Raw genomic sequence first — 23,890 nt, forward strand, 5'->3', positions numbered from 1 at the left:
TCAATGCGCATTTTTTTTTTTTGGGTGCAAATATTATTGTGCTTGCGAAATCAGATATCCTTGGAGAGCCGATGAAACACAAAAGGGATATTTACAATATTTTTAACCCTGATTATCTTCTCATATTCAACGACGAGTACATATGGTATGGTTCCAAATAGAATTCTCTTTCTGATGCACACAACAACACATGGACTTCCCTCGGGCCAAAAAAGCGGAAGTCCAGACGATCCCGGCTCCTCGCGCAGTCCCTATCGCCTTGCAAGCTTGGATCCAAAACACTCGAGCAGCAAAGCTTACAACTCTCCGGGGAATTATATACACAATACAACTATCATTCGTATATGCAACTATCTTGTCAACCTTGCCAACTTACAGGGAAAACTGTACAAGAATCGATATGGTAATCGGGGACTACTATAGACGTCAACTGGTTGATCTTCCTTTGGATATCAAAGTCCTCTTCTCAGGGTCTCGTTCCATCTTTTGTTGTGCGGCGAATGGAAGCGGCAGCGGGAGAGGGAGAGGGAGAGGCCGTTCAGAGTCTGCACCAGGTGTGGCCACCGCTTTTTCTGTAATGATCTTCTCTTGTTCAGAAGCAACTACAGATGGCTGTGGCTTAGGTGCGTAGTTAAAGGAGAGATCTTTGTTAGCCGCGAGTGCAAGGAGCTCCTTCTCCTCCAGGCCCTTTGTTGGCTCCAGGCTGCAAAAATCTGCGCCATACTTGGCCAACGCGTCTTTGAATTTTTTGATCTGTTATGTTATGAATGTAGTAAATTAGCCAGATACTGCATGTTTATCTCTAAGAAAAAAATATTGGTTCCATGACTACTGAGAAACTAACTAACCGTGGCATTGGTACAACTGAAGCTGCAGAGACGTCCATGAGCACCCCTGTAGAAACGAAAGAAGGGCAGGACGTGGACGTTAAGAGCGTAGCACATAGACTTGTGCTCCTCATAATTCACCTGAAGGAACAGCACATCCGGATTCATCTCTGCCAATTGGCATATCTGCAATATACCCCCCAAGCACAACAGAAAAGAAGATATTACTACTTTTCCCAGAGACCCAAAAAATAAAAATAAAAAAAAAAAAAGTCTTTTTCTTTGTAATGCCATAAATAAGCCAGTGTCTTCTGATTACAACAGATTCAGGCCGCTTCCAGAAAGACAGATAAGAGGAGTAGTAAAAGTGTGAAAGTTTGAAATATCAACCTTGGGATGAAGGGCTTTGCAACCACCACAACCAGGGGAAAAGAAATCAACAACCACTAGCTTGTCCCCAGAGCTTAAGAGAGAATCCACAAGGTGTTGGGCACCCATGACCTCTCTCATGTTAGGTTGGAGGCCTTTCTCCCACCATTTCTGAGCTTTCCCAATAATTCCGCTGGACCTCGTCGTGATCTGAGGAAGGTATAGTAAATACTACGTAAAATTGTTGCAATCAGAAACCCAAATAAAAAATATGCTCCGTTTCACAATGAGAGGCCTAGCTAGCATTATCAGTACAAGTAGTTTAATTGAGGATATTGATGTGATGATATACTACCACTTATTGCTTTACTCGAACATTACAAGCAAAAATTACTATAGTAAGATCCTTTTTTTTTCAAGGTCTGGAGGTTAATTCCCCCAGTTAGTTTGTGCAGAGCTTCGCCCCAAAGATACCCAACAGTAGCACCATGGTAAAATGAATAATAACAATTAATTCATAATATTAAGAATAATACTCCACTAACTAACTATGTAGTATAAAATACTAATACTACTACTTTTATTTGATAATTATAAAGATAATAGTGGGATAGGAGGCGGAGGAGGTAAGGCAGGAAGAATGCGGAGCGGGAATTGAATTGAAGAGGAAAGTAGCAGGGGAGGTATCTGACCCGAGGAGGAGCAGAGGTATGAGAGGGGACGTGGCTTTTGGGTTGAGTAGACGGTAGTAGTTCCCCGCCAGAAGCAGAAGTGCAGCGGGCGGAGGAGCTGTTGTTGGTGGTGAGAGGCCTAGATCGGAGCTTCAAGGACCGGGGGAAAGCCATGGAAGATGAAAAAGCAACAGCAGCGGACGATGATGATTTAGTATCATCATTTCCAGCAGTAGCAGAGGGAAAACTACTCAAACGTCGTATTGGAGAAAAGCAACTAGCGGCCGCCGCCGCTGCTTCAGCCATCATTTGTATGTTCCTGTAGTATAAATTTTTCTTTTTTCTTTTTTCTTTTTTTTTGATTGATGGGTGAGGAGTGGGAGTCTATCACAACTACAGAGCACAACGGTACCTCTCACCAGACCAGATTGGAAGAAATGAAAGGAGCTGAATCTATCATCTCATCTCACATGTATGTATCTATGGAAGAGGAAGAAGAAGAGGTCCAAACCAAAAGTAGCTTTTCTTTTCTTTTCTTTTCTTTTCTTTACAAATGGATGCTGCAGTTGGCGTTTCGGCCTTTTCTTCCGCTTTTTTTTCTTTCTTTTTGGGGGGTTTGGATAATAAAGCGATTCTGGTCTTGACTTTGTAGTGGTAGGATCCAAGTGAAAAGAAAGGCACGCAACGAAAGACGCGGTGGCCCTGTCGTGTCCTGTCCCTGGGGTCTCTTCGTATCATATCTCAATTTATATATCATATCTAATTCATAATAATTTATTTAACGGATTAACTTTTTATACACTGACAACATAGTAGTGTAGTTCGTGTTGTATGATATAATCTAAATCTATTAGCGCACAAAAAAAAAAATTATACAGTGATGGTAGACAAAAAAAAATTATCCTTATTTAACACTATACTACTATATACTCGTACTACAAGCTATTACATTCACACAACTTTCTTATTTAATTTTGCCCCTTTTTTTTAAAAAAAAAAAAAACCCTTGCTAGAGAATTTTCAAGAAGGAAAGCTCCAAGAAAAAAAAACTGCAAGACTAAAGTGGTCTTCGCACCATGGATACAGAATTATTTGAAAAACAAAAACACTTCTATGAAATACTGTAAATAATTAATTAAGAAAATATTTTTAAAAAAATTTACTGTAATCATTTGATGCACGTGAGGAAAAAAAAGATAATAGAAAAATGTGATCACGAAAAACGACGCAATTTTTCAGCAGAAAATGACAATCCAAACAGGGCACTCAAGTTTATAATAATGAAAAAAAAAGAAAAAAGAGAGCTTATCCAAACAATAATAATTTGTAAGGTTGAGGAACGTGGTGGCAGTTGGTAGTTTGTAGAAATCGGACACGTAACTGAACGGGAGCAGGGGAAATGGAATCAGCAACGATAATCGGAAAAATCCAAACTGCAAGAGTTGATTGCTTGCTGCTGACTGCTGAGTGGCTCCTTCTCTCTTTTGCCGGTCTCTGTTGTGGCGAAGGGAGATGCACATACCGTATATGTGGCTCCCGGTAGGGATGCCGCCGCGCTCCTCGCTGATATTTCTCTGTTTTCACACCTACTACGTGTCGCTTTGTGAGTTCATCGGCAAAAACACATAAAAATAAAAACCAAGAGATATTTTAATGCTGATAGATACAAACTTGCAAATTCCTAAAATCAAGAATTTATTTATTTACATTATCAGAAAATTCCAAACAAACTAAATAGCATGAGAAAATAAGAATATGCACCTATCATACATAATCCAAAGCATATATATATATATATGTCACCAGCAATTTGGTTAATTAAACCAACATTAGAAAGAAGGAACTTTAAATTAGTTAATATTTTTTTACAAGTATATACCAAATGGAAAAATTTTTATTATGTATAATTGACTAAACATTGCGTTATTGCGATCTACTTATTTGTTAGGCTGTTATTAAAAATAATTAATAGCTCTAAACTTTGAACGTATTAATTTAAACACTATATATGCATATCTAACGTGAATTTTGTTACAACGTTGACATTATTATAACCACTTTTACTTCTAATAATGAAAAATAATTTTAAAAAGGTACAAATAAATAAAGAATAAGTTTGAGAAAGAAAAATAAAAATAATGTGTAAACAATAATGGAAAAAGAGAAGAAAGCAGGAGAAAATTTTAAAAACTCAAAAGAAAGTGGACAAGTAGAAAAGGGCAAAAAGGAAAAAAAATGATTAATATGCAAGCGACATTTTTGTCCTAAAGCATTAAGTAGGGGAAGTAAAGAGTCGATTTATTGATTTCGGAGAGTAAAAAGAAAGTATTTAGAAGGCTTTTAATCCCATTTTTTTTTATCATGCGAATAAAATAGAATACTTTACTAAATTCAAGCGCACCAAATTTCCATTTTTATAATAACCGAGTCCAAACAAAAAATAAATAAATAAAGGGGCTTTTAATCTTTCTCACCTAATAATAACAAATTATAAAGTGTGTAAATCATTCCTTGATTACTCTCTCATGACGAAAAAGAGGCAGTAGTCCCTAGTTTTGTTTCTGTATATGTTGAAAGGTTTTTCCTTTCCTTTTTTACTCTCTCTTTTTTTTTTTTCTTCTTTTTCTGGGGAGAAGAAAAAGAAAAAATGAAAATGAAAAAGAAATTAGCGTGTCAGAAGGTGAACAGGGGGAGAAAATTATGGATGGACGAGAGTGCTACTCGGTACAAGATCTGGAATCCCTGATGGCTTTACCAGACGTACATCCAAGTAAACAAGTGGATGATATCCTCCCAGATTAGATTGGATTGGATAAAGATAAATTCCCCCATCCCATCCCAGGTGCTGCCAAGTGCCACTACCCACCTCTCGACACTCTTCTAACTGTCTGCCTTTGCAGATTCTACTAGTACACGGTGTGACAGACAATGAAGAGACAACCATTCCGGAAGGTTTACGGTCATGCTTAGATCACAAAAATTTGTGCGATTCAGATCATTCACTGTAACTCGATTTTCACGTCGTCGCGTGAGACTCATAAAAATATTATTCTAGTGTTATTCGTTGTCGTTCTATTGTTACATCTTATACAGATGATATTACATCGTGTGTAAATGACGTTACACCTTCCGAAATAATTGCTCTGACAACAGTTCTAGTCCGGATCCCGAAACGGGGTGGGTGAACGTACGCTGACACGAATGTTTCCTAGTGAGTTGGAAGTGTCCAAACAATAATGGATATTTTCTGAGTTCTCTCTCCACCTCAACGTTACATTCTCTACCTCTAACTATCATACAAGAAGAAAGTGGAGCCACGTAATGATTATCGAGTGGCTCCCTTCGTTTCCAGCATATTTCTCTTTTGAAAAAATTTATCTTCATTTTTTTTTTGCTCTATTTTTTTTTTAATCTTATTTTCTTTCTCCATTTTGACTAAAGACAATTAAACAAACGCCTATGTGCACTATTACTTCCTTTTTTTTTTTACTTCATCCTAACCATTTACTCTGCTTTTTTCTCTATTGCATTAATTGATGTATTTTGTTTCAATTTTATCCATAATTAACTTGGCCACCATTATAGTTTTTAAATTTGGTGGGACAAGGGTTCAAATCTTGTCTTCCACCACTTGACACTTTAAAAGATTTAAATCCATACGAATGCGTAGTACACCCATCTAATCCGATAGTAGTTTATTCCCCGTCGATTCCTCAATAGATCTAGTTCAACACTCCCCTAAAATAAGTTAGAGTAAGAGTAGGAGTAGGTGTAGAGTAGACAGGTGACAATTGACAAAAAAAGGAAAAACTAAACGAATCATTTCATTGTAAGAGATCAATGATGTTTGATATTTTTTTTCTTACTTAGTCCAAAAATCATCATTAATGATTTTCTGCTTTTATTGACTCTCTCTAGCACCTATCTCTGGTACCTATTATATAAGAAGAAAGTGGAGTCACGTAGCAATTCCAACGATTGCTAAGTAGTTCACTCTTATTTTGACACGTAGCACATTCCTTTTTTGAGAAAACTATTTTCATTGTTTTTCTTTTCTTTATTCACCTTATTGCCTTTCTTCTTTTTGGCTAAAGACAACTAAACAAGACCTCATCTATAATGCAGTTTTTTTTCTTTTTTTTTTCTTTCATTTTATTGTTTATTTTACTTTTTTTTTCTCTATTGAATTAGCTGATGCATTTTCTTTCAATTGTATCCACACTTAACTAAATAAATGGTTTTGTTGCAAGAGATCAAGGATGGGTTTGATATTGCCTAATAATCATGATTCATAATCTTCTACTTTTACTGTTTCTCTCTAATATCTATTATTTTTATTTATTTATTGTAAAATTTTGCCTCCTGATTAGAAGCTTTTGCTTATTCTTTTTTTCACCGCTTTCTCCTTCATTTGGATTTCTTTTTCCCCCTAAAAAAGGCAAGTTAGAACTTGTATGTGATGTTGTGAATACTTTTTCCCCCTAAATCTAGAGAAACATTTTTTTTTAGTTTCTAAAAATTTTATTTATTCTGAAATTACTTTTTGGCCTTTTATTTTTGAAAAAAAAAATTCTCTAAGGCTGACTAGAGGATGAGTGGTGATTACCTGAAGAATCTTTAGACTGACAATGAAAGAATTCTAACCACTTTTTCCCCCATAAAATAATAAATGTCATTGTACATATTCATTCCAATTTTAATTTTTATTTATTAAAATTGTTATTTGATAATACGGTGATAATGCTAGAGTGGAAGAGAAAGAATTTGACAAGTGAAGGTTCAAGATAAACGATGATCAAGAAGGAAATGGTGAGGCCTGTTGAATTAAAAATTAATCAAAGTTTCTTAATTTATGGACAGATAATTATATTTTGATATGTTGATTTATATAAAGTTTCTTAGTAGTGAAAAGTGCTTATTTACTAGCTATCGGGGATGATGTGTAAAAAAATAATTGTTGGGGCCAACAATTCAGGATGTGAAGAAAATTTTCCGTATCTCTTCATTTTGAATTACTAGTCGGTGTTCATGATTGGTAGTTTATTTTCATGGTTTTTAATTTTAGCAAATGATGGCTTATAAAATTAGATTTCAGAACATTTTGCTTAAGTTGGTTCTGTATTACTTTGTACTCATACCCCATTTTATTGTCCCTAATGATAGATAATATAATTAGAGTTTGAGGTGATTCCTAGACGTGGAACAGGACATATTATTACTATTTGACTAAGGTGGTTGGTAATATTTTGTCAACTTAACTAGTTGAAATGATTGCAGTTGGTGGTAGAAGTCAGCATTGAAGCTTTCAACCTAGAGTGTTACTCAACAAAATATTATTAGAAAATTTAATTTTGATTAAGAAGACATTTTTGCAATCAAATAAATTGTTGGTTTCAAATTTGTACATGTAGATTTGAAAACATGGCAGTTCATATTTTTATCTAAAATTGCTATTTGTATTTTAGAGCTGTTTGGTGAAATAGTGTCCCCACCTATTTGTAATGCTCACCTATTTGTGATGCTATTAGGCAAGATTTAAATAAATTGATTAACATGCTTTTTCTTTCAAGTTTGTATGCTTTTTATTGATGTTAAAGATTGTGATGGGTCTTGATGGCTTTCTAAACTTTTTCTAATTATTAAAGTGCTAGAAAATTTATGATTGTTTTTTGTTTAGTTACGACTAAAACCATGCTGCTATTAAACCAACAATGCGCACCCATAATAGATTTGTTTTCTTTCTTCTTTTTTTTTTTTGGTAACAATACTTATGCATAATATTGGTTAAAAAAAAAAAATCATTCATAGACGAAATTTCTTTTCACAGCAACTTTTAATTGTTTTGATAGTCAATTTTTATCCTATATTTCTATTCATTATGTACCAAAAAGATTCGTTACTATGTATTCAACTAAACTACCTCTACTATCAATAGAATCTGCGGGGGTTGATGGGGGAAGGGAGTTGCCAGTACAACCTTGAAAACTCTCTTTCCCTGTTACACTCAACCTGTGCTGATCCCCCGGAAACAATCAGAAAACTACGGAAAATTTCCAGAATTAATGACGCAGAGACACGAATACTCACTGCTCGTCTACATTGCAAAGGCGAAGATAAGGATTATCAAACATCACATATGCAGACCAGTAAGACTTGTACTTGGCTATGGCAAGATCCAACCATGGCTTGTAGTTTCCGTTGTAATGCACCACGGCGGCATTCTGGATTGCCGTTTGGTTGAGGGCAGGATCATACCCAAGCCCCAACACATGCCAGCTCCTCTCAAGGGGATAGGTTAAGTTATAAAAGGTGATCAGCCCCGGCGGCAGCGTTCCAAGTTTCCAAAGAGCTCTCTCCTCATTCTGCAAATGACCAAAGGGATTTTTAAAATACAACAGCAAACTATTTTTTTTTAACCGACATTAGACCACCACACGTACAATTTAAAGCAGCATATCTGTACACATGTTGCCACCAGACATAGAAACAACTTCCTTAATGTCATATTAATTAGAACTAGAAGCCTTAAACATCATCGTACCGGTGGAGACTTACCATTTCCTGCCAGTGATGATATATTCCCGTAATGTTGCGCTTCCTCCACTCCTTCAAATCGAAAACATTCATACCAAAAGCCCAACCACAAGCGTTTGGATCGAAATTCTCAGATATCTTTGGATTAGAGAAGTTCAGGTATTTGTCGAATCTGTGAAAGCTCTCCTTGCAAGTCTCCACAGCGCCATTTACCTTCCCTTGCAGATCAACAGACCAAAGTGGTGATAGATCCTTCTGAACCACAATATCATCATCCAGAAACAATATCTTATCCAGCTTCGGGTAAACCTCGGGAAGGTAAAATCGAAGGTGATTTAACATGGACAAGTATTTTGGATTTCTGTACTTGAGTTGATCTGCACCAGATGTGATAGAAGAGGCTTGATGTGCCTTGAAGTAATAATCTTTCATTTTAGCTGATTCAAGCTGACGTAAAACAGGGCAATAAGACGAGTTGAGCCACGTAAATTCATCCACATTCTCAACTTGGATCACTGCGCCAGCAGGAGGGTTGACTAGAAACCACATTTTCATTGCCGCAAAGTTTAATTTATCAGTTACTATATGGAAAACATGCTTTTCAGGCTCCTTTGCATGCAGCACCGTTGAGTTTACGACCACAGATGTCGCAAGCACATTATCAGAAAAGATAGCATAATGGTATAAAGAAGGATCTTCAAGCTTTTCTTTGTTAGGGAAGTCCTTATCCTGATAACCATGCAAGTAGTAGTCTGTTGTCAGAAGCAACGGAATGCAATGCAAAGGTCTGGTGACTGTTTTTGCAGCTAACTGTATAAGAAATGCACTTTTTTTCTTCTTTCCGTTTAGACTCCCTTCAGCTGACTGGAGCATGGCCCTCAACTTCCTTGCTATTGTTATACAATCATATAGCTGGTCCTTTGCTGTAGACAATATATGACCCATCTCTTTTGCTCTATCAAAAGCACTATGAAAGAAAAGAATTGAACACCATATCAACACCAAAGGCCTTCATTTCAACATTAGAAAAGCTTATAATGCTAGATGGCCTACCTTGGCTGAAGTTCAACATCAGATGTTTCCTCTCCAATTGCAAATTGACTTTCTCTAGAATGCTTGATGAGAGAATCATATAAAACCATCTCATTCTTAGCCTTTGCTATGGTTGCCTAAGCTCTTGCCATTATGATCTGATCGCGCATTAGTTTCAGTGTTGAGTCAGAGTTAGGATTTTCATACTCCTTCCTCCATATACTGTATTTACCCTCGACAGTGTCGTCAAATTCTCTTGCTCGTTCAATGGCAGCTTCTTGCATTTTATCATCAGTCTCTTTACTTTGTTGGATCAGTTCTGCAGTCCGTCGTTCTCTCCTTTCTTGACGTAACATCTAAAGCACAAGAAGTTCGTCATCAAATTAGATGGGCTAAACCACACAAAAGCAACAAAAGAAGACTTGATACATCACCCGCCGCTTGAGCTTCATAGGATGCAGTGGAGATACTAACTGATGCTGTATTTCACTTCCATGGTAACGTCTTTCACCAGAATGCTGATCACTTTCGTTTAACAAAAGTTCAAGTTTGAGAGGATCACCTAACACCTGAATGCAATGCTAAATCAATGCTTGGGGTCCCAAAACTGACTGAAAGTTACATGCCAACCAGTTGAAGGACTAATTGGGAAGAATTAACATGTCCTTTGCTACATACCTTTGAACTTAAAGTATGACCATTTACACCACCAGGGTCTTTCCATACCCAGGAAGCAGACAGGTCTCTAGATTTCACACTCCGCATTTTCATAGAACCAGAAAGGTCATTACATGTCACTATTATGTCAATATCCTGCACAACAATACTAAACAGCTCCATAATCTCAATCTCAATCTCATTGCCAACGAAAAAAGCAAAAAGTTGATCACCTTTTCCTCCTGTTGACTAGCAGATTCTATTCGCCCTTGTTCCTGCAATCCTACCATTTATTCCATGTTAATGAATATGCAACACATGCTTCGATATAGGTTCTCTTAGACATTATGTCGCACAGTGGATGGGTAAGGTAATTGTAAACATAATGCAAATGAAAAAATTTATAGTTTTGAGGTGTTGACAACTTCATAAAAGTAAAGATAGGATTTGTATCCTACTGCCATTAATATCCTAAACTCATGTACCTATAACAGTTATTTAGTTCTAGCATGCTGTTTTCCCTCTCCCACGATGGCACTAGCATGTCAGTTCTCCCACACCTTCAATAACTAAATCCCTGAGCAATTTAAGGTTAAAACATGAAAGCTTCACTACCTTCAGTAAGAAATGATGCAATAAAATGCAAACTTTATAAGTTGGAAATAAACCAACTTCTAATAAATTGGCATTCATTCTTAAAACTGGACAAAAAGGAGTCAATACAGTAACTTAGAATGAGTTTGTATTTTTCTGGTTGTAATCTGTTTGCTCATTTTTCCTCTGGATGCTGGAATGTTACTGACCAAGTTTCAGTTAGGCAAATTATCTTCAAATTTAAAATTTGCAGATTATTGATGGAAAGAGATGCCTTTATAGTGCATGAGATCTCTGTGAAAAATAGACAATGAGATCTGCAGCCAGTTTGTCATCAATATAAGTTGCCTAAGTTTTGTATCTGCAGGACTGAATGTATTAATTCAACCCTTTTAGGCAATAAAAGAATTGTCCAGGAAAAAATTACCACAACCAACTTCAGCTAATCTATATAACTGGCTCAAAGACAAAACTATCTCACAACACAAAGCCCTACATCCAAAGCTAGTCTAAGTCCACAGGCACACGAAACATCCTTTTGACTGCTGCCATTAAGCTTTTCAATGCAATTTCCCAAATAATGACAATCCAAGTCAGTAAAATACAATCAACAACAACACTACCCAAATAATGAACAAAGTTCTCTTCAAAGTCTACTGGTGGTTGTGAAAACAAGACTAAGAAGCCTTTCCAAGCACATCCAGTAAAAGGTTCTCATAGCTAGATAGCAGAGACAAGAATCACAGACTAGGTACATGACACCCTTTTCCTTAAAATAAAATTCAATAGCAAACAGGAATAAACATAACCACTTCTCAGGAAGCAAGTAGTAAAAAGTTCTCACAGCTAGATAGTCTGAACTAAAAAAAAAAAAGAAAAAAAGAAAAGAGAAAAGAGAAACAACAATATTAACCACCAAAATATACGATCAAAAAGAAGAAGGAAATATAAAAGAAAGAAAAGATGATTTGCTTCTCAAGTCCTAAACTAAAATATGGCATGAGATATCTAACAGAAATAACCTGAAATCAAGGCTAGTTTCCTTCCATATCACCACCTCTTAGATTATTTTACCAACTCTAACAGCTAGGTATGCTTGGCAGCTACAATGGCCAAAAATATCAACCCAGCAATTGACTAGTTAAATCAGTGAAAGCTAATTAATTGCAGCAATAGTCATACAAGCAATGGGGGATCATTTTAATGGAGATTGCAGAGAATATAGAGGAGTCCAAGTACAACGAGAAAGGAGGAAAATAGAAATCACTTGTTCTTGGCAGATAATCTAGCCTACAACACTAGACATGATACCAACAATAATGATAACTAGGTGGTCTTGCATTTTAGACAAAAAGCATAAGTAAGTAATGGCTATATTTGATGGGATAGAAGCAGCGAGATATATATATTGAACGGGAATGAAACTTACCCCCGTGTCAACACACTGCGGGCAATCATTAAGCTGGGAAAAATGTCTGCTCTCTCTATCACTGCAGAGGAGGAGAGAAAGAATGAAAAGGAATAATCCAAACCCAAACAGCAGCACTTGCAAACTTTTATGACCCTTTACAACTTGGAACTGAGCGAAAGCCAGCACAAAAAGATAGAAATAAATGACTACGTGTGGAAATCTTACAATGTGAACAAGTTTGAAGCTTGTGCTTTAACTAGGAGAGCATGTACGATGACCTGCATTAGAGTTCGGTCCAAAAATATCAGCAACCAAGGGGTAAACGTAACAGGAACATGTGTTAGTGGAAAGTAGCCAAAGAAGAGAACCCATAAGAAAACAAGATCCAAAAAGAAGGGATTAAAATTTCTTCAACAGATAAGAACAAATGGAAAGCACTATCACCAGGTGAAGACATCTGTCATACAAGCCAACCGGTATTTTAGGAGTTGCAAATACTTTTGCAGCTGGGAAAGGTTAAAGAAATCTTTGAAAAGATAAGGGAATACGGAATCTACCTAGACCTAGAATATTTTTTTGATAAGAAAAAGCAAAAAAATAAATAAATTAAATAAACAAACAGATGGATAGAAGAATTGGTGTCAAAATTAAAGTTGGAATGCCAGAGAGAAACCCCAAATTGCTTAAATGATTGCTGTTATGTATGTAACAAGAAGTAATTTTTAAGAGAAAAACAAGAAAAGAAGAATTCGAGGTGGAGGATGATGAAGTTTAGACAGAACAAAACTGCAGAAGAAGCGAGAGAATGGGAAAGAATAGTGGTGAGATTACCGGGAAGTAGAATAGGATGATGGAAAGCAGAGATGCTGACATGGATAATCAATCTTGTTATACTGAGACCACAAGCAGCAGGTGCAGAGGCAGGGAAAAACCAAAACTACCAATCCCCCTCTCAGATCGTCAAGACATGCCACCAAAATTGCAGAACAAATGGAAGTGATGGTACTAATCTAATCTGATCTCTATGTATGTATCTCTCCCTGACGGTGACAGAAGAAGAAGATCCAGCACACACCCGAACCCAGGACGAGGATTGTAGTATTTGTGATTGTGACACACACTCTCTACTTCTTCTAGCGGGATTCGAACCTCGGACCGCTGTTGTGCTTCGACAGAGCACTTAAAGGTGGTAGTTTTTTTTTTTTTTTTTTTTAATTACAAAATGAATTAGTACACCGTACACCGCAGCACTAGCACTCGTTGCTCTCACAAATCATACATTGTTCATTTGCTGTTCATTTCTAGATCTTAAATTATTTATTTAGGGCAAAAAGTCCCAGTGGCCCTCAAACTAGTACCCGGATGAAGTTTTGGCCCCCAAACAATTAAATGTAAAGTTTTGGCCCCCGATCTATCCAAAGTACAAATTGTTAGACCTTCTGTCAAATTCATCAATTAATACCGATGAAATCTACGATCACATGAGAAGCACGCCGAAATACGAAGGATATTTTTGTCCATAAAGAGCTGTCATCCACTTTGTGAAATGGAGCGAAAAATGATATTGATCAAACGGTTCTTACTTTCTCCACTATCTCTCCCTCTGCCTGCCATTAACGGTTCTTGCTGCAACTTTCCGACTGCGAGCACTACTACCAGCACCGTGGAAGTAGACATTGAAGCGAAATGGAGTGGAAAATAAGGAAGCCAGACGTGTACTTTGATCCATTTCTTGTTTACGGTAAGTGGTCTGACCCTATTTTTGTTCCATTTTCGTCTGAGCAGTGATGGTTTGTATATAATAGAGGAACAAAGCGTGTCAATAACGTTTAAAAAGATTGTATTAGTCAAATTTTCAGTTTGTCGGGAAGATTGGTGGTCCTATATGTTGGTATCTTTTACTGTAGAAATTAATATTCGCTTCAGTGGTCCTACATTGTTTTTTTATTTTACCCATTAACCATGTCCGACAAAAAGGGGCCACTGAAATAGTAGTTTATTGGCCTAATACAACTGTTTTGACTCATAATTTGTGAGATAATTTATTCTTCCTATTTTAAATATTGTATTGACCTGAGGCTAAAATTGTTGCAAAGGCTGATTCTGAATGGTTTACTATACGTTTGCATCATGGGGGGAGAATTAATTGGGGACAATATGTGGGGTATGTTGATGGAGATGTAGATGATATAGATCTTTGCAGCGCCGAGAAAATGTCCATTCTTGAACTGAATAAGATGGTGGAAAACTTAGGACATCGTAGAGCTGCTATACTGTATTACTATGTTGAACCAAATAAAGATCTATCCAATGGTTTAAGAGAGTTATGCACTGATGAGGATGTTAACAAATTTTCAGAGTGGGCTTACAAGTTTAAGGTGATGGAGGTATTTTGTAACCACCTGACATCTGAAGAAATTGAAAAATTTAGGTCTCCTTTGATTGTTAAACCAGTAGAAAAAAAACGTTGTGGTGTTGTGATTGAGGAGTTGGATGAGCAGGGAAGAATAATAGGGGAACCATGTTCTGGAAAGGTTTTAGAATGGGTCTGTTATTTGAGGAACATACTGGTACAAAAGACAATCGAGATGTGTTACAGAACTCAGGTTTACAACAGAAACAAATTGGGTCATCAGAGCAGCCTCATAGTGCTGGACATGGACAGAGCATCCAGCAGCTTGCTAGTGCACTAGATCTAGAAGGGAGAGCTACTACCTCTGGTTCAACAGACCAGCATCAAGGCTCATTCGAACGAGGTGCTGCCTCTGCTTCTACTATCTAGTATGAGCAAGCTAGTGAACTAGATCCAAAAAGAGGTATTGCCTCTGCTTCAACAGACCAGCAAGAAGGCACATTCGAAACTTCTACTATCCAGCATCCTGTTGACCATCATAGCAGTGAACAACCTATTGCAGAGGAAGGAGTCATAGAAGATGTTGAAGAATCAGAATCAGAATCATAGCATGACTCTGACAGATTTAGCACTGGTAACTACTGTGGCGATGAGACACTACTGGATGGTTTGATACCAGAGACAACAGGGGGTGGAACTTCAGAGCAGCAGTTTGATGAGCCACTAACACATGAGGTGCAGCCTGATTCACAGCAAAATAATAAAACAACAGGCACATTCTCTTCACAACAGCATGATGCACAGCAGTCACAACAGAAAAAAAACAAGTTAGGAGAAGAAAAAATGTACAAGCACAACAGCAACAAGCTCGAAATGAACCAGAAGTTTCTGATACATTGGCTGAAGATGTAATCCCAGACCACCTTAGCAGTGATGGTGGCTCATCAGAAGAAGATGAAGATGGTGACCAATTCCAAAGAAGGTACAAAGATTTTTGTATGGAGAAGTTCAAAATTGATACCAGATTTGAGTTGGGTATGAAATTTGGTTCAAGAGCCCAGTTTAAGGCAGCTGTTCAAGAATATGGTATCAAGATGGGGAAACCAGTATACACCAAGAGGAATGAGAGTAACCAGTATAAAAGGGTGAGAGCCAAGTGCAAGGCCCCATGCCAATGGTTTGTGTTTGCCTCAATTGAAAAAGCACTTGGGAGTACTGATTTGGTAGTTAAAAGCATGAATGACAAGCATGAAAATTGCAATCACGCCTGGAAAAATAAAAACCTGAAGTCTAAGTGGTTGTCTGACAGGTACATGGAGAGGATTAAGTCAAACTCTTGAATCCCAGTTAGGGAGATCCGGCAAACTGTGAATGAGGAGTACCAAGCTCAAATTTTCAGATGGATAGCAGCCAAATCAAGGAAATTGGCACTTGAAATGATAAAGGGATCAGCTGAACAACAGTATAAGAGAATTTGGGAATATTGTGCTGAGATAAAAAAGACACATGAAGGCAGCACAATGGAGGTGATGTTTACTCCATTTAGAGGGTCTGGGGGCAACCCAAAATTTATGAGACTCTACTGCTGTTTAGGGCCATGGAAAAAATGATTTAAGGATAATTTGAGACCATTGATAGCATTGGATGGGTGCCATTTGAAAGGGACTTATAGAGGGCAGTTATTGACTGCCATTGCAGTTGACCCTAATAATGGGTGGTGGCCCATTGCCTGGACAGTTGTAGAGAGAGAAGCTACGGAGCAGTGGGCATGGTTCTTGAAATACCTCAATGATGATTTGGAAATTGAAAATCAATTTCATTATACCTTTATTTCTGACCAACAAAAGGTATACACATATACACTTTGCAATAATGTGAACATGTGTATGTTATGTATGTGTATGTATATACATAGTAACCTTCCTTGATATTTTGTTTCTTCCTTTACAGGGGTTGGATAGAGCATTAGCTGAAGTTCTTTCAAATTGTGAGCATAGGTATTGTGTCCAACACATGTATCGAAACTTCAAGAAGAAACATCCAGGTTTGCCTCTTAAGGATAGGCTGTGGAACATTGCCAACAGCACAATAAAGGAACTCTACAATAAAGCAATGAAAGAACTCAAAGATTTTGATAACGAGGCATATCAGTGGGTAAAAAAATGCTCCAGCTCCTTGGCATTGGTGCAAGGCCTTCTTTCCGACTCACACAAAGAGTGACATGCTGGTCAACAACTTGTGTGAGTCTTTTAATGCACATATTCTTGAGGCTAGAGACCAGCCAATTATAACAATGCTAGAAATGATCAGGGAGTACCTTATGGATAGGATCCGGAAGAGAAAATCAGCAATGGAAAGATATGATAGCCCAACTGGACCTCTAATCAACGAAATTATTGAAAATAAGGTAAAAATTGCAAGTCAGTGGATGCCTATTTAAAATGCAATGCATGGCTACCAGGTGAAAGGACCAAGAGGGGCCCAATTTGCTGTTGATATGGAGAAAAAGAACTGCAGTTGCAGGTTATGGGAGGTTAGTGGCATTCCATGTTGTCACGCCATTGCTGCCATTCTTTTGAGGAATGAAGACCCATGGCAGTACTTGAATGTTTGTTATAGTAGGGGGCTATTCTTGAAACTTTATGAAAATGTGTTACAACCAATTAGTGGTGAGGATCATTGGCCCCCATCAACAATGCCTGAATTGGAGCCCCCGGTATCAGTAACTCAACCTGGAAGGCCTAGAAAGGCTAGGAGAAGGGACACAACTGAAGGCAAGAATCACGGTAGAAGACTAAGAAGAAGGATCATTATTCATTATCAAAAATGTGGGGAGACTGGTCATAATGCAGCAACATGCAAGCAACCAACCAATGAACAAGGGCAGCAAGATACTTCAACTGAACCTGTGACGCAGCAATCAAATGCAAGAAGGAGGAGACAAACAGTAAGTACAACCAACAATGTTTACTTTTAATTTTTCCTGTTTAGCAGCTAACATGGTTCATGAAATTTTGGAGGTTATGCAGTCAGAAATACCACAGCAACAGCAGGTTGATGAAGCTGCGCATGAGCAACCACAACAGCAACCAAGCCAGCAACAACCACATGAAGTCCATGATCATGAACCTGGGCACCACCAACCACAACAGTAGCAACAAACATCTACCCCAGGCCCGAGTGAAAAGACTTGTCCACCAACCCGTAGCAGGAAAACTTCAACTCGAAAACCACTCACTGATGCAGAAAAAGGAGCCATAAATGCTAACTATGCATATTTGGGTAAGGAGCCACCGTACACAGTTGGTTCTTGGAGAGGAAAGTGGAGTGGAAGAGGTAGAGAGAGAGGAGGACAAACCACAAAAGATAAGGGACGGGGAAGAGCTAATTAAAGAGGAGCATCAGTCAAGAACTAATTGAAGAGGGACCTCTAATCACATTTTTTGCCAACTATTTTTTGTCTTACAATCTTGAATCTCGTTGGATGTTAGTGGATGAATTCCAATCAACTTTTGTTAGTGCTGATTACGTTTTGCATTCTGCCTATATTTTTGTAGACCATTGACATCAGCATTGGTTATGTAGGGTCAATATAATATGATGGTCTTTATATTTGCTTAGTCCACTTTTGCAAATGTTCATGTCTTTGTCTGGTTAGTATATCTAGTTAATGGAATTGTGCTACGTCTTCACATTGAGGGCCACTGGGACTCAATTGATCTTCACTTTGTCATTCCTTTCAAGCAGGGCAGTTCTTTTACAAGTGAAACAACATTACAGAGTATTTCAACAAACAAGTGAAACAATAAAGTCTTGCAAATATAGTCTGATTTTTTCCCAGCAAAGCATGCCTGAATTTTCATTCAACAAATCAAAACTTACATATCATTGCACATCTACCCATACAGTCATTACAGAGTACAGAAACAATAACGTGCACCCACTTCATTCATCTTCATACTGCTCCTTCTATTTGCCTAAAAACTGTGAGATTCCCATTTTTTTTGCCCCAACTAACTAAGATTATAGTTGTTAGCATCCATGTTAACAAAAACAATCTCACCAGACACTTGTTCACCCACTTTTTGCTACAGATTTCTTTTTTTAGTTCTTTCACTTTGACCTTTAACTTTGCGACTTTTCTTTCTTGTCTTCTTATTTCTTCTTCATACGCATCTCTTTGCTGTTCAACTACATTAATTCTTTTTAGAAGCCCAGGTATGATCTCCGTTGACCGGCTGCACATCTCCTTGTCGATCCACTGCCAAAATCTGCAACCACCATCCGCGCACACCGCAAATCTCCGTCCAGGATTTCTTGAGGTCCACGAAGTTGTGACTCTCGACATTTTCTCACACTTGCACAATAGGAAATCCGGATTGTTGGTTTCTCGCATGCTTCCAGTTCGGCAACTTCTTTGGCTGCAATTGAGTTTTTCTTTGTTCAAGTTCAGGAAGAAGTCCCATTTCTTCAAGTGGATGACAGCTCTTTATGGACAAAAATGCCCTTCGTATTTTGGCGTGCTTCTCACGTGATCGTAGATTCCGTCGGTATTAACTGATGAATTTGACAGAAGGTCTAACAATTTGTACTTTGGATAGATCGGGGGCCAAAACTTTACATTTAATTGTTTGGGGGCCAAAACTTCATCCGGGTAATAGTTTGAGGGCCACTGGGACTTTTTGCCCATTTATTTACTACTGCTAGACGGAGAAAGTTAAAATCCAAAATGTATTTTTGTCGAATCTGGTTAAACAGTAGTGTGTCTTTTGCAAAATCTAAATTAACTGAGAACTAAAGACATAAAGATTAAAGAAGAAAAAAATGTCTCTCACATTTTACAACATGAATTTTTTCATCTTTCATTTTTAAAATAGTAATTTTACGTCCCTTAAAAAATCAAGTTGGTAACATTTGCTCTCAATCTAGATTTTTTACCATTTTCTTTTCCTAAATTTATCACATTACCTATACATAGTCATTTTTTTAGGAGCAAAAATGTTATATCTCATTTATAGTTAAATAAATGACTCGATTCAAATTCATTTTTACTCATACAAATAGGATCTTACCTGAACCATATGCTTTTTTTTTTACCCAAACTAAAACGGTGAGATCTCACTTAACCCATATTCATTTTTGTCACTAAAAAAGTGAGATTTTATTTTATATTTTGTATATAAAAAATGATTGCATGCGAGCTTGAGTGCAGGTTAGGGGTTCAAATCTCTATGTTTGTAGCATAATCTAAAGGATGTGCAGTAATGCACTCTTTGATTTAGAGATGGGACCACACTCTCCAATCTTCTTAATCCAGTTGGATCCTCCCCAAATAAATTATAATAGGAGCAAGAGTAGTATGAGAGCTAATGATTAGCATATATAATGACTACATGTGGCTCACTTGATACTTTTAGGTTGAAAAGTAGTCAAAATCTTAGGTTGCAGCCAAATTTTGCTAATCTAAATTTGTAAAAAACGTAAAGTTAATATTTTAAAATGAACAACAAAAAATTTTCATTTGATGAAATATGAAATATATTTTGAATGATTTTTCCATATGAAAAAGGTACTACTACATTATTTCACCAATTTTTTGATAAAATTTGTAAGATTTTTCTAACAAGGGACTCGTTAACGTGATTAATTTATATATTGAACTTATTATATGAATGCAAACAATAACAAGTATTGCACTTTTGTACTTAAGGCATACCCATTCAGCATCAATTATCCAAACATTTTTCTTCTCCATCACTTGTATTTTTTAATGACATGAAACTGTGACTTCTCCATTATAGATAAAGCGTCTTACCAATTAGATCGCATTTCTTTGTCCCACTACCAATCATTTCCACCACTTTCTGCAAAATAAATTTGGGTTTAATGTCGGTTAACTATAACAAAAAAATTTAACATTTCACACTAACTCGAAGGGATTTATTTTTATTTTTTAAAAAATAAAGAACTAATTTTAACATCTGGTTAACAATAAGGCGGTTTTGGACCACAATGTTGATGTCCAGCACCGTAAAAAAGGTCGTGGGACAAAGCTAAGTAGCTAACAAAGCATTTCTTGCAACTTGCAACTCATGTTTCTCAAACCTTTAGCACCCCAAAAGGCAATAAAGAAGAACTAGAAGGAGTAGCAGCAATTTCTTCTCTTCAGTAAAAGCTCAGAGGTAAGCATGAGTGGTAGTGGTGATAGGGTAGCCGGTGGAGTTGGAATTTTCAACTGCAAGAGGTGGAAGGCACATATTAGTTTGCAAAGGCAGAAGGATATAGCTCGATCACATGTTAGATATACATGAGAGGTCGAAAGTGTGGAGCGATTAGGGTACACGGATAGTCTAATTCCTACAGAATTTATAGTATCAAATAAACCTACTAGCTCAATGAAGAGCTCAATTCTTGGTGAATGAGCTGAGGTCACCAAAAGACAAGCTCACCTGTAAAATTTCAAGTGGCAGAGGCTTTGTCCTCCAGTCTCACTCCATTACTGTAGTCAGAGATAGTTTGGGAGTTGAATATACATGTTAGATCGTGTACCTCATTTGGAAGTGGTAGATGGGTATTTATAGTAGATGAGTCTATTGATGAAATGATGAAGTCGACTTACTATCAGCCATCATGAAACAGCCTAAGGCAATGGTGTCAAATGTAGGTCTGAGCAGTAAGGTGGCTGACGGTCACATCACTCCATCAATCACAAGTCACCCAAACAGCCGAGATGTCAGTTGTCTTCTATAGAGGAGTATATGAGGTGGAACTTCTCTTCATGGTGATTTCACTAATCATCTTGTCAAGGGTATGGATGGGGTTGACTAAACCATGGCAAGTCGAGGTGTCCACATAAGCCTCCCAACCTTGGGTGAAGCGAACCTAGCCGACACTCTATCCAAGGCTATAGCCTGATATTTTGAAAAGACACATGTTGAAACACGTGTGACGAGTAGACAAAACGTTGCTCAAAGATGATTGATGTGTCTTACTGAGTGGGTGTCAGTTAATCTGTCAGACATTTAATGCAGGGAGAAAAAGAGAGAAAGAGGCTAACGTTTCAAAATTTGAAAAGTCTGCCTTTTTACCTTCCTCCTCCTCTATAAATAGAGGAGGATTTACAGTTCATTTTCACCATAAGTTAAAAACTATTAGCCCATTCGAGGTGATAATCCAACGTGTCTGTGCTGAGCAAATATCCGCCGAGCTTTCTTTCTTGAAGTTCCTTTCTTCTTAACTTTAAATTATAGTTAGGGTAGGTCAAACTCATAAGGGAACTGTAAGATCAAATTTCGAGGAAGCAAAGAGGTCCGACCCTTTCGAAGAAAATACTATCAGTTCGGAGAAAACGACCAGCTTGGCAGAGAGCAACTTGGGAGAATCTGAGGAAATAGTATTTTTCGGGTCCTCGGAGGAATCTGAGATCTTGTACAACGATGAGTTTGGAGATGAGATGCCACGGGATAAGGGTGTGGTTGTTTCCTGAACTGCACCAAATCTGTCTGCTATTAACTTCGGTGAGCTCCACTTGTTTAGGAGCACTATAAGAGATGAGAAGGTAAGAGAGCTACTGAGAGCCTATCCTTTTTGTCGATGACACAACTACTATTGCACTAGGACAGATCAGTCAGTAGCGCTTCCTCTCAAAGATCAAGTGGTGGTCTATGCTAATCAATTGAAAGCTAGCTTAAGGATGCCGACTACAAGATTTCTTCGAAATAGCCTTTAATACTGAGGGATGCCATCTGAACTCTCGTAGGATTCGAGATATTGTGTCGGGAACAAGAGGAGTTCCCACTGTGAACTTTTTTCGCAAGTTCTGTACGATTAAGAGCAGTGGAAATGAGAAAAGATGGTTCTATTTCGAGACTCGTCCCCGACACATTGAGAAGCTAGTGGTGGATGCTCTCACTTCTATGAAGAGGTGGAGGAACAACTTTATCTTCGTGTCAGCCGAGGATTTCCCGTAAGGGTTTTGGTGGAGACCCCATAATGCTGCTGTTGACCTTTCTTCTAGGCTCGTAAAAGAGCTAAATTTTCTCAAAATAAAGGGTTCAGACCTCAAGATAAATAGCTAATTCTATCCCAAGGCGATTTTGGTTGACGAGGGCATTAGCCGACCTCTCCTCAACCCAAGCAAACCTCCTTACTTCTCTTCTAGGTTCAAGAAAATTTATAATTTTCATTTCATTGCTTTGTATTTCTCTCTTTTACTAAATGGTAATTTGCCTCTTACTTACAGTGGTGAAGATATCCGATTTAATTATCTCGGGGACTGGAAGCGCTACCAAGAGGAAAAAATGCAAGGCTATAGCCAAGGCCATAGGAGCAGGGAAGAAGAAGAAAAGTAGCTTGACTTCCCATCAACTTCCCATGATAATAGTTGAAGAGGGGACCTCAGCCGCTCCTATAATTTCTTAAGGGATGGCTATCCGAAGTGTAACCATGATCTCGACCGGTTATAGGACAAGAAAGATATTATCTCCTCATTCTCCTGTGATTATAGGGATGTCCCTCTAGAGTAGGTACCCTGTACCTCCATGTCTTGCCGGTTTTGAGATGAGACATCCCAACGAACACTATTGTCTAGATGGGATATTAACATCAATAACTGGTGTCAAGACCCATGCCCATCTCGGGAGCTATTGGTACACTTAACTTTGCCCCAAAATATTGACTACGCGAGATAGCTGATTCCTCCAGAACAGGTGGATCACCTTGCCATTGTTTGAGTCTTTTCATCAGCTTTTACCGCTAAGATAATCAGGCGCTATGGTATTCTGCTCTCAAAACCCATCAATCTATGGTTGAACTTTAAAAAGAGGATGGCATCTTTAAAGAAGGAATTGACTGTAACAAAAAATGAGAGGAATCACGCCATTGTCGAGGCCAACTCTTATAATATGGCCTTTGACAAAAAGCAGAGAGGATCCATCAAGAGAGGTTAGCTCATAAGGTGGCCCTTGAGAAGACGCGGATCTCGACTATGGAGGCATTTCTAAAATTCGAAGGCTTCAACAAATACATAGGTGAGTTTAAGATACCGACTTTCATATTTGATTTCACCACGACTCTCAATCAAGTTGAACCTCTCCTGTTAGAAAAAAAAAGTTAAAAAACTCAAGATTAGTGATAACTACAATAAAGATGCCAAGAAACTATGTGATCGCATGGCAGCAGGCATCCAAGACGAAAAAAACCTAGCTGAGTTGAAAGAGGAGTTCAAGCTGTGGCTCGTCTTGAGTTACAAGAATAGCCTAAAGATGGAGGGAACGAAAAAGGCAGGGAAACACTAAGGCCATAGGAGATGCCGAGGTGGCAAGAAGTAGTGATGCAACCGAGGTAGGAGGCACTTAGAAGTGTTTATGAACTCAATTTTTTGTACTTAAAAGAATCTGTTGTACTATTGTACTTCTGTATCTTCATTCATAATATTAACTTT

The 23,890-nt window shown here is 37.7% G+C and overlaps 4 protein-coding genes across 4 annotated transcripts; 2 read left to right on the top strand and 2 right to left on the bottom strand.

The window, feature by feature from the left end:
* Window positions 1–74: 74 nt before the first annotated feature.
* LOC113708909 (thioredoxin-like 1-1, chloroplastic) lies at window positions 75–2,587 on the bottom strand. The gene is made up of 4 exons (XM_027231622.2): window positions 1,889–2,587; window positions 1,218–1,406; window positions 849–1,013; window positions 75–753 (listed from the first exon to the last, which is right to left on the bottom strand). The coding sequence occupies exons 1-4, from the start codon at window positions 2,174–2,176 to the stop codon at window positions 427–429; spliced, it is 969 nt and encodes a 322-aa protein (XP_027087423.1). The 5' UTR covers window positions 2,177–2,587; the 3' UTR covers window positions 75–426.
* Window positions 2,588–7,651: 5,064 nt separating this feature from the next.
* On the bottom strand, window positions 7,652–13,257 carry LOC113708547 (probable galacturonosyltransferase 3). The gene is given in 9 exon segments (XM_027231012.2): window positions 7,652–8,229; window positions 8,423–9,368; window positions 9,455–9,789; window positions 9,868–10,002; window positions 10,112–10,246; window positions 10,324–10,365; window positions 12,114–12,174; window positions 12,321–12,373; window positions 12,927–13,257. Coding segments are annotated over 9 exon segments (2,028 nt in total). The 5' UTR covers window positions 12,969–13,257; the 3' UTR covers window positions 7,652–7,950.
* A 1,801-nt stretch (window positions 13,258–15,058) lies between these two features.
* LOC113708493 (uncharacterized) lies at window positions 15,059–16,668 on the top strand. The gene is made up of 5 exons (XM_027230945.1): window positions 15,059–15,115; window positions 15,309–15,757; window positions 15,848–15,974; window positions 16,065–16,295; window positions 16,399–16,668. Exons 1-5 carry the CDS (start codon window positions 15,059–15,061, stop codon window positions 16,666–16,668), a joined length of 1,134 nt encoding a protein of 377 aa, XP_027086746.1.
* Window position 16,669: 1 nt separating this feature from the next.
* LOC140014261 (uncharacterized) lies at window positions 16,670–17,425 on the top strand. The gene is made up of 2 exons (XM_072064705.1): window positions 16,670–16,855; window positions 16,910–17,425. Exons 1-2 carry the CDS (start codon window positions 16,670–16,672, stop codon window positions 17,423–17,425), a joined length of 702 nt encoding a protein of 233 aa, XP_071920806.1.
* The last annotated feature ends 6,465 nt before the right edge of the window (window positions 17,426–23,890 follow it).

This window comes from Coffea arabica, chromosome 9c (genome assembly GCF_036785885.1).
Source record: "Coffea arabica cultivar ET-39 chromosome 9c, Coffea Arabica ET-39 HiFi, whole genome shotgun sequence".
NCBI lineage: Eukaryota > Viridiplantae > Streptophyta > Magnoliopsida > Gentianales > Rubiaceae > Coffea > Coffea arabica.

Bases quoted from the DNA above. Each gene is read 5' to 3' on its own strand.
- LOC113708493 (XM_027230945.1), top strand. From the start codon at position 15,059: ATGACTCTGACAGATTTAGCACTGGTAACTACTGTGGCGATGAGACAC. The intron at 15,758-15,847 runs GTACATGGAGAG...TCAAATTTTCAG, and splicing joins TCTAAGTGGTTGTCTGACAG to ATGGATAGCAGCCAAATCAA. The intron at 15,975-16,064 runs GTGATGTTTACT...AAATGATTTAAG, and splicing joins ATGAAGGCAGCACAATGGAG to GATAATTTGAGACCATTGAT.
- LOC140014261 (XM_072064705.1), top strand. From the start codon at position 16,670: ATGCTGGTCAACAACTTGTGTGAGTCTTTTAATGCACATATTCTTGAG. The intron at 16,856-16,909 runs GTAAAAATTGCA...CATGGCTACCAG, and splicing joins ACGAAATTATTGAAAATAAG to GTGAAAGGACCAAGAGGGGC.
- LOC113708909 (XM_027231622.2), bottom strand. From the start codon at position 2,176: ATGATGGCTGAAGCAGCGGCGGCGGCCGCTAGTTGCTTTTCTCCAATA. The intron at 1,014-1,217 runs GTTGATATTTCA...GGTATATTGCAG, and splicing joins GCAAAGCCCTTCATCCCAAG to ATATGCCAATTGGCAGAGAT. The intron at 754-848 runs GTTAGTTAGTTT...ATAACATAACAG, and splicing joins TCAGTTGTACCAATGCCACG to ATCAAAAAATTCAAAGACGC.